At 38.0% G+C, this 13,161-nt stretch overlaps 1 protein-coding gene across 30 annotated transcripts in view; it reads left to right on the top strand.

The window, feature by feature from the left end:
• LOC144021419 (receptor-type tyrosine-protein phosphatase delta-like) overlaps window positions 1-13,161 on the top strand; it is a 202,966-nt gene that overhangs the window by 113,648 nt on the left and 76,157 nt on the right. For all 30 annotated transcript variants that reach the window (XM_077525704.1, XM_077525698.1, XM_077525689.1 and 27 more), the window contains one exon: window positions 10,015-10,164. In XM_077525704.1, coding sequence (XP_077381830.1) covers window positions 10,080-10,164 — 85 coding nt within the window. In that variant the 5' untranslated portion in view covers window positions 10,015-10,079. The remainder of the gene's footprint in view (window positions 1-10,014; window positions 10,165-13,161) is intronic.

The following is a 13,161-nucleotide window of genomic DNA, read 5'->3' as shown; positions in this document are numbered from 1 at the left end:
TTTTATGTTCAGCTAAAACAAAGATTTTATGTGTGCAAAATTGAAACAATTATCATTATTTGAATATACAGTATTGTAGAGTACATACTGTTTGGGACGTTTTTGTACTGTAAAATATCAAATTACAAGGTTGTAAATCATTGTTATGTAACACTCAGAGTCTGATTTGCCAATATTCTTAATAGTAGGTACTCCAAGAGATTGCAAGGCTGTTGTTGCGTTGATGGTGAGTCCAACTTACATGTTCACTCACTCTTAACAAGATTACGCACGCTGTTGGCAACAGGTGACGGGTAGTGGAGACATCAAAAGAGAGGTTTGTGCTGTAGGTAGCGCTGATGGTTTTTAGCATGGAAAATCTGGAAAAGCACTGTACTTTGTGCGTAAAATGGAATTTGAAGTGATAGAATTGGAAGTGTTGATTAATTTTTCCATACATTTGTGCCTTGTTCCTAGATTAGTGTCCACATCTGTTTGCATGTACAAACAAATGTGTGCCCTTTTCATGCACATGCACCTTGAATAAGTCGAGCACTAAGTGAGGTAATGATGCCATCCTACAGCAGCATTACAAGCTAACGAGAGCTCATTTCTGAAGGTCAGATTACTATTGAGTATAGCTTGAAAGTGATTTTGTGCACCTCAGGTGTCAAGTGAAGCCAGCAAAATCAGAATGTAATCACTGCTGCCGCTTTTTTTTCCCCCACTAGCTGTGATGAGAGCGAATGCATTATCATACATTATAGATTGGGTGTTTGATGCCGTGGCAGTCAAAACAAACAACACTTTCCTGACAAGCCCTTTCATGAATCCGTTGAATCATGATACACTTTAATATACACTACAACTTGCCATGGCAGTACAACTCTCATCAGCTACTTTTGAAATGATGTCAACTAATGATCCATTTTGACAATTAATATATGGTGGTCAGACCAGCCTCTCGACATTATTTTTTAAAGAGAGAGCCCATTTGACCAACACGGCCAGACATTCTTATTCTACCTGCCAATTCAACTCACCTGAGGATACGAGAGCAATGCAGTGGTTCTTGCTGTGGGTGCAAAGGGAAGGTAAGTCACCCCTGCATGGAGGCAATTAAAAGCTGTCACAGGGTGATGTAATCAGCTGACATCCCCACAGACTTTGACATTGGCTTGTGTGCCGCCAAAGATCAATGCCTTGCTCTTGACTCGCTCAGGGGCTGCTCCAAGTCTATGTGAGTGAGTGTGTGCGTCAGGGGAGATTACAGCTGATCAGCAATCATGCACGCAGATGCATTTGTGCTATTCATCAGTGGTATCTTTGTTTGAAGTTAGTTATTGAATGATCCCAAAACTATTTCTTTCACATTTTAACACATGAAAAATGTAAGTTATATAAGCTTCATCCTTGTTACTCTTTAAGCTGTAAGTTGCAGTGCAGAAATCAACAGTGGGTTGAAAGGGGAAAAGTGTTATCACTACCAAAATTTAGAATAAACATTTTATCGCTGGGTATTGATTCTAATGTCCTCAATTGATTCAGTTTCGATTCACAGTTCGATTCAATTTTGATTTTTTTTTTATGATTCGATTCAATTCACTTCAATCTGATATTGATTAATTATGGAACATCAATTCTTTTGAAATATCAAGGACATGATAAAAACTCCACAAACATTAAATTCCAAATAAAATTTTGCTGAGGGAGAAACTGGTTAAATTCATCCATCCATTTTCCAAACCGCTCATTCCTAGTTTATTGATGAAAGTAGTGTTATAATCACTTAAGTTACACAAACATTGACATCAGCAAGGATGAGATGACATTTTTTTTCCTTTTTTTTCTAATTCTTCCATCTATCCATTTTCCATTTAAAAAGATTCAGAATTGCAACAAGTCAGGTCTTTCATAAACATGAGAAAATACGTCAAAACAGTAAATTTCAAGAAAACAGTAAAAAAAAAGCCTTCAAAATTCTATTTAAAAACAAAAAGAAAAAAGAGCTATTAAAATAATCAATATCAGACATGAAAAGGAAAATCAATTTCATATTGATTATTCGATTTTTAAAACCAGTCCTAAGCATTTTTGAATTCGTCATGCTTAAAAATAGGATTAATAAAGTAATGAAATGCCTGCATTTTAGTGGGATTTGTAAAAATAAATAAATAAATACATACATAAATAAATAAATACATAAATGAATAATTGTGTGGGCAGCACAGTGAATGAGTGGTTAGCATGTCCGCCTCCCAGTTCTGAGGACTCGGGTTCGAGTCCAGGCTCCGGCCTTCCTGGGTGGAGTTTGCATGTTCTCCCCGTGCCTGCGTGGATCTTCTCCGGGTACTCCGGTCCCCTCCCACATTCCAAAGACATTCATGGCAGGTTGATTGAACACCATGAATTGTCATGAGTGTGGATGGTTGTTTGTCTCTGTGTGTCCTGCGATTGGCTGGCAACCAGTTCAGGGTGTCCCCCGCCTGCTGCCAGAGGCCGGCTAGGATAGGCTCCAGCACCCCCTTGTGAGGAGTAAGCGATACAGAAAATGGATGGATGGGTAAATAATTGCGCTTTAAATGCCTCTAAAATCCCCTATAATAGATAAATCCACAAGGAAACAATTGCTGACTAAAAAGCACAACTTATTCTACTGCCCACACTGCTCTTCTCATGATGATCAATTCTCACTCCTGCAAAATTATGGTGAGCAAATAAGGTCAATATTCACTCATGACTTCTCTTTTCAATGAAAGGTCAGGCCCCAAGACTTCCTGTTTCCTGTTGTGATGCAACAAATCCTAATTGTCACCACATTGACATTTCTGTCAGTCAGCCACTGTTCCAACATGGCGAATAGCGTAAGTTAATAAGTGCGTCTAATTGCATTCGCTGTCTCAGCATCATAATTTGATTTGCTATTGCAAAGCTGAGTGTTGTTTTTCCTCGGTGCACACTTGGCCTTAAGCTACGCTTTTCAGGATCGGCCTTTTGTCTGCGTCTCTATCTTTGTCAGCCTCCGTTGCAGCTGCACGGCGCCGTCGCTTTCCCAGTCTGGTCCCTCGCTGCTTCCAATCATCAACCTACGCTTTCTCTTTCTTTACAATCCTCTCTTAGGTTTCTTCTCTAAATTCATTTTTAATTGCACTTATGTTACTGTAATCTTGCACCTGTAAACTGAATCCAATATGCTGGGGGTTGGTGCATATGAAAGCAGCTTGTGATTGGTTACAAGCAAAATCAGTGATGAAAGGCCACCATCTTGGATCTTAACGACATATGAAAAGAAAATTCTGACGACGTTAAGGGGGATTTTCAGCAATAAATCCAAACCGCTGCCTAATTTAAATCAGATCCATGTTAACAGCATAAGCACTTTCCACGAAATAACATTTACATCTGGATTTGGATTCTGACTTTCTCATTCTGCCCATCTTTATTTGTCACTATTCATTCAAAAAAGATTTTAAAAACGAGAACTTAAATGTCAGATATGTTCATACTAGACATTCCGTGTGCAGTGTTAATGTGCGTCAACGCTTCTGTCTCTAAATGGGGCCCTTTTACGGGCATCTAATCAAGACTGTAGTCTGATTTTCTCCCAAAGTCAGCTTGGGCAGGCTCCTTCTACCAGCTACCCGGGATGCATGGTCTTGAAAATAATGTATGGACTTCCTATGAAAATGAATACTTACACTATTAGTGAACGTAGAACAGAAGGTAATACAACATACAATGCTATCTAAGCATTGACCTATGTAATATTAGTTTACATTGAAATCAGCTTAACTCATTCATACCCAAAAACGTGTAAACACGTTTTTTAATACTTTGTCCTTCATTCCCAGAAACGTATTTACATGTTTTTTTTTTTTTGTTTTTTTTTTATTATGCAAGAGCATACAGAAGACGTGAAGAGGTGGTTTAAAGCAATGGTAGTTATTTCAAAAAATGTCCAGCAGGTGGCAGCAGAGTATAAGAGATCAGCCAGGGCCATGTTGCAACAAGCTCTTTTTGCCAGTATTTTCACCATGAATGTGAATTTTGATGGAACTTAGCTGCATTCTAATGCTAATTGCTGCAAAATGGAAACAGATACAAATATACTTTTTTTTTTTCCTGATGAAAGAAGAGACTCTAATCTTTATTTTGGTAGCTAACACAATATTCTGTGGGCCTTGCAAAATCATTCAAAAACAGTACATTCAAAATACAGTAAAACAGCCAGGAGTGAAAGGGCTTGCTTCAGTGAAAATGGCTATGAGTGAATTTAGCTTCCCATTTCTGATATGCTAACATACACCTGACTTGGTTCCGCCAAAACCTAACTTACTTTGTCAGTCATCTGCTCAAAACACTTTTTTTTCCTGCTCGTTGTTTGTTTATTCCAAAACAAATTGACTCTCATTCTACTCTTCCATGCTAGTTAATTGAGAAATGTGTAATCTTGTGTGCAAGCGTGTACGTCAAATGGAGAGATATGAAACAAAAATATGTTTTAGAACATGGTGTTCTAAATCCTGTTTTTATTGGTTGCTTAGCTGCACAGTCAACAGCTCTGTCTTAAACACAGAGAAGACTGACGAGGCCATCATCGGACAGCCGTGGTAATTGAGCATTCGCGTTACACGCAATAATCAAAAGGATTTCATTTTCACGAGCACTTTCCATTAGTTTTAATGTTACTTGTCTCACTTTTTGCACTACATTCTCTCATCTGGCTCTCCGATTTCTCCTCTCACCATGTGTCTAGCTGTCATTGAGCCAGTCTTTGTTCTGTCACAAGCCATCGCATAGATAAGTGTGACTGATGGCTGCAGGCTCGTCCAGACAGACAGTGTATATAATTGAGCGATAGGGACTAATGTAAGTGAATGGTTGACTGCGACTGCGATCCACAAGCTTAAACGCAGCGGGGGGCTTTCTGTTGGGCCCTCAGTAATGAACAACAACAACCACACATACTACCATCTGGCCACTACCTGGCCCATTCTATTTTCTTCTTTTTTTTCCTGTCTCCTTTCAAGCTCGCGTTGCCTCTTTGTGTGCCTGTTTGCCATTTCACGTCGACTGCGCTCTCTCTCGCCCTCTCTTTCCATTTGTCTCTCATCCTCTGTTATCTCAAGCTCTTTAATTAACGTGACACGCTGTGAAGCGAGATACTAAATAATGCAGACTTTCCCAGTGACATTAAATCAGCCGGCGTGATTAGTGGCCACACACACAAACACAGAGACGTTGGTTGGTCTTTTGTACTGTCGGCTTTCATTTTGCAGAAGATAATGGGGACTGTAATTAGAGAAAATATACATACAAATGACAGTGTATAATCAAAAAATAGCCTGACATTTATTCCATGGATTTGTTTGTGTTGGGTTTACTTCTGAAAAGTTATTTTGGAAACTTGTAAACAACATATTTTCCAACTAGATTTTTTCATTACTGGCATTATATGAAGCTCATTTTGACTATTACTTCAATTACATTACCTCTTTATTATTACACTGTAGCATTACAGAATTATGTGAGTACCCAACAATTATTGTCAACAACTCTTGACTACTAATTTAATAGCTAATACTGATCACTGAACTTGTTTTTTTTTTTTTTTTTTTTTTTTTTTTTTTTTTTGACTGATGAAACTGTCGATTATTTTGCTAATCACCCAAGAGTGTGTTATAACTAGCGATGGATATAGGATATATTATTATATTAGCTAATGAGTTAATTTAAAAAAAAAAAAAAGAAAGAAAAGAAATGAGAACATGCTCACCGGCTCGTAGTCAAATGTGTACATCTCCGTGTACCAGCTTCCAAGTGAGATGAGCTGCGCTTTGCAGTAGTTGTCCTATTGTCCATTTTTCATTAAAAACAAACCAAAGCCTTGCATAGCATCAATGAAGGGACATTTATTGCTGGAAGAGTGCATCTGTCAGCAACAAATGTCCACACAGAAACGCGCAAGCCGACAAACTTTGGTTCTGGGCATCGCAAAAATTTTGGAATTCTTAATTAATGTATTTTTTGGACCATTGGTTATTATTAGGCGCAATATTTATAAACTTGTTATAAGGTGCATTATTTTTGTGAAGCATTGTATGTTAAATACTTTATACCAATTGTACCGTATTTTTAGGCTGACCAGATTTTCAAAATTAAAACCCCGGACACTACAATTTTGCCGACAATGAAATGTACAGTAAATTTTACCAAATGTAATCGCTAGTCAATCTTTGGACTACATTAGATAATAGAACTACATTTCCCATTATTCTTAGATGTAATTCAAGTTCCAGTCGATGTGAATGAAAACACAAACATGAATTTGGAAGTAAATAGGAAGGAATTTAACAGTTTAATTCATTTTTAACAGGTTTATCGTATGAATCAACGACTGTGGGGCTGATATACACGTGATAATGGAAAGAAATTTTAATTAAAGATGATGAACTTAAAATTGTTATGGTTTGGGGGTGGAGTGAGAGATGTGTACCCAAGTTGAGGAGACTAATCAGACAGGGAATAAGCAACGTAGTGGTTTATTGATAAGTGGGCAGGAAAAAAAAAACATTCATTTAACTTGACAGAACTGGACGTGACGTGATTGAGCTTGATAGAACTGGACTCGACTTGCCTTGACTTGACAGAACTGGACTTGACTTGACTTGACTTGACTTGACTTGACAGAACTGGTCTTGACTTGACGTGCCAGTTACAGAACTTGACGTGACTTGACTTGACTTGACTTGACTTGACTTGACTTGACTTGACAGAACTGGACTTGACAGAACTGGTCTTGACTTGACTTGACTTGACTTGACTTGACTTGACTTGACAGAACTGGTCTTGACTTGACGTGCCAGTTACAGAACTTGACTTGACTTGACTTGACTTGACTTGACAGAACTGGTCTTGATTTGACGTGCCAGTGACAGAACTTGACTTGACGTAACAGAACTTGACTTGATGTGACAGAACTTGACTTGACTTGATGTGACAGAACTTGACTTGACTTGACAGAAATTGAAGAGATACCCAGCATAACCCACGTAACACCAGCAATGCACCCACCAACACCAAAAGAAAACAAAATTCCAACCCCACAGAACCAAAACATGACAAAAATACATCAGGCGCTCTGGATTACACTGGTGATTTTTGATCAAATTAAAGGATTTTAAGTTCACATTGTGAACCCGAAAATATGGTATAATTTTTAGGCAGAAATTTTAGTTTTGACCCATTTTTGTGGTCGATTTAATCAAGTTAGCTGACTTTTTTTTTTCAGCCTTAATACTGATGTTTTATCCTTTGCTAACATAGTCATTAAAATGTCATCACCAACAAATCTGAATTTACTGTAAATCCAATTTCTTTTTTAGAAAAAAACCTACAGTGTAAAGTCCAAAATATCATGATAAGTTCATTGTTTCAAGTTTCATCTTGCCTGGATGTGCTGGGCAGACATTCTAATAACACGCTGTTCTGGCTAATAACGAAACACAAATGCATGTCTGTGACCATGCACCATCATAATTCTGCTGTAGTAGTGTAGTAGTACTACAATCCAGGATGACTCAATCTGTGTAGGTGGGGATCTAGGTTATCCCAAAGCAATTGTTTCAGAGCAAACCTAATGGAAAATCCAGCGTGGGTTTAGTAGTTTGTTGCTTTGGCTTGCAGGGAGCTTGAGCGATTTAGGCTCCTGCTCTGATCTCTCTTCCCTGCCCCCTTGTCTCTCTTTTTTTTTTTAATCAGAAAGCTTGTAGAGGAGGGGATAAAATTTAGAGCGCTGTTGCTGTTTCTGCAGCAAAAGATGATGGCCGATTTTGGATACATGTTCCCATAAGTGTGTGAAACACAAGTGCGTTCAGATCGTGTTGCATGCAGGTGTGCCGTGAGAGACAAGAGAATTGTTACAGTTCAGTGCAAACAACAACAACGTGGTCATAAAAATAAATAAATAAATAAAAATACTGAGGGGGGAATTGCATCAACATGCATACATCAAACTTTTTTTTTTTTTTTTTTTGCTCACGCTGTCTGCCGCTCACTTCAATCCTGTCGTCTTTTGGAGAGGAACACTCATCCGTCATGTCGCATCGTGTCATGCGATTTGAGCTGTGAGTTTTGTGACACTCAAGACGTCGTCCGTCTCGACTGATGCCAGACAGTCGCAGGCGACTTTGCTGATAGCGGACAGACAAACACGCACACTGACTGACTGACTGAGGGAGGATTTAGATAGCATTGCATGGATACACGTTAAAAAAAAAAAAAATCGTAAAAAACAAAAAAACAAAAAAAAAAACGTTAATTTTCCGGCAGCTGGGGAGCCAGAAAAATACTGTGACGTAACAGAAAATTACTTTATCGTAAAAGCAGTTTTTCCCATAATTTAAGTGCAATTTTTAACTGTAAATTTTACAAGATTGTATGTAATATAACAGTATAATGACAAAAAAATAATAATAATGTGATTCATTTTTCAAACCATGGCCAATAACTGTTGAAAAACTAGATATTGGGTTTAAATTGCAACCGGTTATTGTTAGTGAAATTCATTTATATAGCATTTCTCCACCTTACGAGGCTCGAGCTTTACATTCTTACTAGTCATTCACATTCTTATGACACAGCATTTTGCTCAAGGATCCTTCAACATGTCCACCAAGGGGCTCAAACCCACAACCTCAAGGGTACCAGACGACCACTCTACCACTGACCACGTTGCCACCGTTGTTTATAATTTTAGATCTCATGAAACGTATACTTGGTCGTGGTGATGCCTCAGCAGAGGCATCATCCATAAGACCAATTTTTTGCTTTGCGTATTATTCACCCACTCAAGCTTTCCCCTTTACTTATATCACATTAGATGTCCTTTCAAAATAAACATTAATACAATGAATGCTACCATCTAGGTCTAGGACATTACAGAATTTGGAGTTATTTTATTTTATGTTATTTCACATTATGGTTAAAATTAAATATAAATATCTAAAAGCTGTTTTTGGTTTAGGGTTTTAAAGGTCAATTTTACATTTTATTCCATTAAATAACAGACAAATATTTGTGAAATTACGATACATTTGTGAACATTGTTTTATTTGTTTAACAATCAATATATGTATTTCTAATGGAGTTTTTTTTGTTGTTGTAAAAAAAAAAAAAATAAAATAAAAAAGAAATAATGTGTGTTTTTACGGTCACAGTGATTTTATGTTATTTTACATTTGAGACGTATGAAATCAGAATTTATTTAGTTTTGTAAATTAAATGACATTTTTAAAATAAAGAAAAAAAAAGGAAAATAAAAAGTACAATTCTGTTACATTACTTTTTTGTTTTGTTTTGTTTTGTTTTGTTTTGTTTTGTTTTGTTTTGTTTTGTTTTGTTTTGTTTTGTTTTGTTTTGTTTTGTTTTGTTTTGTTTTGTTTTGTTTTGTTTTGTTTTGTTTACACTGCATGTTTAAATATGTGATGTGGTAAAAGCCAGAGCAACATGGAAGACGGACTTGTGTGATGAAAGGATGATTGAAAAATCGGACCCTGCTTAGAGTATGAGGAACAATTGTGTGCAACATAATCTGTCTCCTTGCCACCGTGCGTCCCTCCCACTCCGCATCCTCTGTTCCTTTTCATCAATCACATTGTTTTGACCGAAATGCGGTCTGTTGTGCCGCTTGTGAAGCTGGTAAACCTGCCACAGACAAATTGAGGCTTTTGCCAGCAAGCACGCTGGATGAGTGATGTTTTGAAGCTGAATGTTGGCTGTTGGTTGAAGTTCAGCGGCTATTTTGCACACGCACACACGTGCGCACGCGCCCATGCACACACCTCAGGCAATGTAAGGTCCTGATAAAGTGCGAAGAGGAAGGCAGCTGCATAACTGGAGTGTGAGGCCTAGAGGGAAATCACACATATTCCAAAGTGTGTGCGCTCTCTTTATGCATTCCCTGTATAAATTTGGGCTTAAAAAAAAAAAAAAACGTAATGAGTGAATTCTCTCCTTTGTTTCTCTCCCTTGCAGGTTGTGAGGACTTGTCTCCATCGTCCTGTTGTACAGTGAGGCAGTGAGCTCACGGAGGATACAGCATGCATGTGTCGACATATCCCACAATGCACTCTGCCAGTCCGGGTCTGCTCCTCCTCAGTTTCCTCTTCCTCGCCGATGCCGACTGTGAGTGCTCTCGCATTCGCAACACATCCCGACGTTGGCTCAGGGAAACAGCCTGTCAAATTCATATGTATGAATCCGGGCCGAATGAACGCGTTTTTCTTCTGATATTGCGTCTGCGCTATTCAAGTGTGTGTTTATCTGTATGTGTTGGCAAGCAGGCTTGACGCGAGGCCAGCTGTTTTTGTCCATCCCAGTATTACTTGGCATGGTTAGGCAGACCACATATGGCAGATCAGATAATTTCGCCGCTGCTTGTGTGATTGCGGTGATACTGTGTGTTTGTGAGAGATCCGGGACTGTGGCAAATACGCCTGCTCATGTACAACCAACATGCTTTTTTTTTTTGCTCAGGCAACCCAGTTTCATGCATGTTTCCATGTTCGAGTATTAGGATGTGATGTTGACACGCAATCTCAAGGAACCAAGTTATTCATCTCCCAGTGCAAAGATTATCCTCAAATTTGATAATCTGCACATGGCCACAGTTTTACATACACTTGATTTGCACATTTTGTTCAAAATGTCCATTTTTATTCGCTTATTTTTTTTCCAGAGAGAGGGCTAATTGAAAAGTATCGTAATTTCTCAAAATATGTCTTTTTTTCTTTTTCTTTTAATAGTCATTCAAAATCAAAACAAAAAATCATCAAGATGCAGAGATGTTTGTTGGTACTTCAGGGTTTTGAAAAAGTTGTACTTTCATTCCAATATGATATGGAACGTCTAATGTTACCAATTTGGTAAAGGGATACTTGACTATTTTTGCCATTTTTAGCACTAAAAAGTTAATATTTCAAATTAATTATAAACAACATAACTTTTTACTGATGAAAATTGGAAAAGTATCCATTTAAGGATAGGCCATTACCAATACCAGATATTTCTATTGGATATAACTCTTGGTGGCTGCCGATACCAGCCACGATACTAAAAAAAAAAAAAAATACTCTTGGTGCTATGCTGTGGCACATCGGCGAATCATCATCTGCATCATAAAGCAAGTGCTTTTTTTGTCATGTCTACAAAAATTGAGGCCGAAGAGTGAATTTGCGTACTAGTATCAGTCTGAAAAAAAGTGATATCGGGCATCCATAAAATGATATATCATGATGTAGTGGTTTTGACTTATTTCCCGCAAGCAACAAAGGACCAATTTGTATGGTCCACAGCGGTGTTTTCCAGGTTATTTCCTTGTTTATCCTCTAAGCTTCGTGTGGTTTCATTCAGACAAGGCTTATCTTACTTGTACAGTAGCTGACTCATTTATTAGCCTTTTTAAAAATGAACCTATTTAATATTCCTGACAACATGACACCTTACAATAAAGAGCTGATAAAGGTGCTCAGAAAGTGATTTGAAATAAGGGAACGGTTTTGGACAAACATGGGAAACTTGGAGAAGAAGTGCTAGTTTGAAAAATATCCTTTCCATATAGGGAATGTGATTAAATTCCAATGAAGTTGCTATTCATTCATTTACACATACATATTCATTAAAAAAGAAAAGATTGACGATGTTTTAAAGGTCCCTGAAATGAGGACTCCCGTACTCTGTGTAGAGTACAAGTGTTACAAAACGAAAGCAATTGGAAAAGGAGATGCAGTGCTTGAAAACATGCAATGCCTACAGGCAACACTTTGATAGACACGATGTCAGCATGTCAGGTTGAAGATTAGCTGTGAGGATTCCTCTCTCCTAACATTCGCGATGAAATGGATTGACTGATTTGGGTTGAGACCACGGATGAAAAAAAATGGAAGGACAGAGTGAGGGATGCTTAAAAGATGTCATAAAATCGGAGAGGTGGGGTTTGGGGATGATATAGAAGACAGTGAGGGGAGAGAGAAATGGACTAATGAACATCTGGGAACTAACCCGGCATCAGGAATCAATGGTGCCTATAGTAAAGCTAACGTAATTATACCATGGGATAATATTTATAGCTACGTAAGTACATGCATGATTGGGTTTGTTCAAAGGAAATACAGGTTAGCTTTAAGCTTGTGGTGCGCTAAATCATCAGTAGCACTGAAACACAGGGCACAAACAAACAATAGGCTGGAGAAGTGGCATTTGGGGGCACATTGGACAGTGCCCCACCAGTTCAGTAAATTGCATAGTAGTGAAAAGGTTTATTTTATTATTGTTACATTATATGCCACAATTATAATATTCCTACTGCTATTCTTGTGACCCGTGTTACAAACTGCTGTAAATCATGTGTAATCAGTGTGTGCAATGTATGCTACAATATACAGTACAATTCCATTTAATAAATAATCAAGTTTTAGAATGAATCACAAATGACTACTTAATTTATGCCATTTAGTTTATCACCAGAGGTGGGCATTCCGTCAATATTGATGGAAGGTCCGTCAATCTGTCAATGACGGTCGCCCGCGGTATCTACCCCACACTTATAGCGAGCCGTGTTGTCGAGGAACAATGACAGACCTTTCAGGTTGGGAGACAGCCAACTTAACCACTGACCCATGCCACTCCCACTCGGTGTGAATATATCGCAGGTGTCAGGTGGAAGCCTCGTGTCACTCCATTTTTTGGTCTCCTTTGGGACACATCAGCAAAATGTTAGCTAACAATAAGGCTAGCATAGATCAACTGGTAGAGTGGCTGTCTTCCATTCTGAAGGTTGTGGCATTGTTTCTCAACCCTTGAGCTTTTTATTGTTGTTTGTTTGTTTGTTTGTTTGTTTGTTTGTTTGTTTGTTTGTTTGTTTGTTTGTTTGTTTGTTTGTTTGTAGTATTTAACTCTCTTCCAAGTGTAAAAGTTTACTTTGTTTAGAGTGGGACCGAATATAGTCTTTTGAGAATAGAATTTACTGTGTAGTATGTGTATATGTGGCAACATTAGTGAGGAAAGGAATAGTAACATAGCAAACAATGTCAATTGGAAAATAGGGACAAAATATAATTTAGCATGAGGGAAGTGTGGTTAAAATTGGTGGATTGACGACTGACAGCCCCATGAAATTTCCTA

Source organism: Festucalex cinctus, chromosome 6, assembly GCF_051991245.1.
Source record: "Festucalex cinctus isolate MCC-2025b chromosome 6, RoL_Fcin_1.0, whole genome shotgun sequence".
NCBI lineage: Eukaryota > Metazoa > Chordata > Actinopteri > Syngnathiformes > Syngnathidae > Festucalex > Festucalex cinctus.
This window is presented reverse-complemented; position numbering and strand designations above follow the sequence as displayed.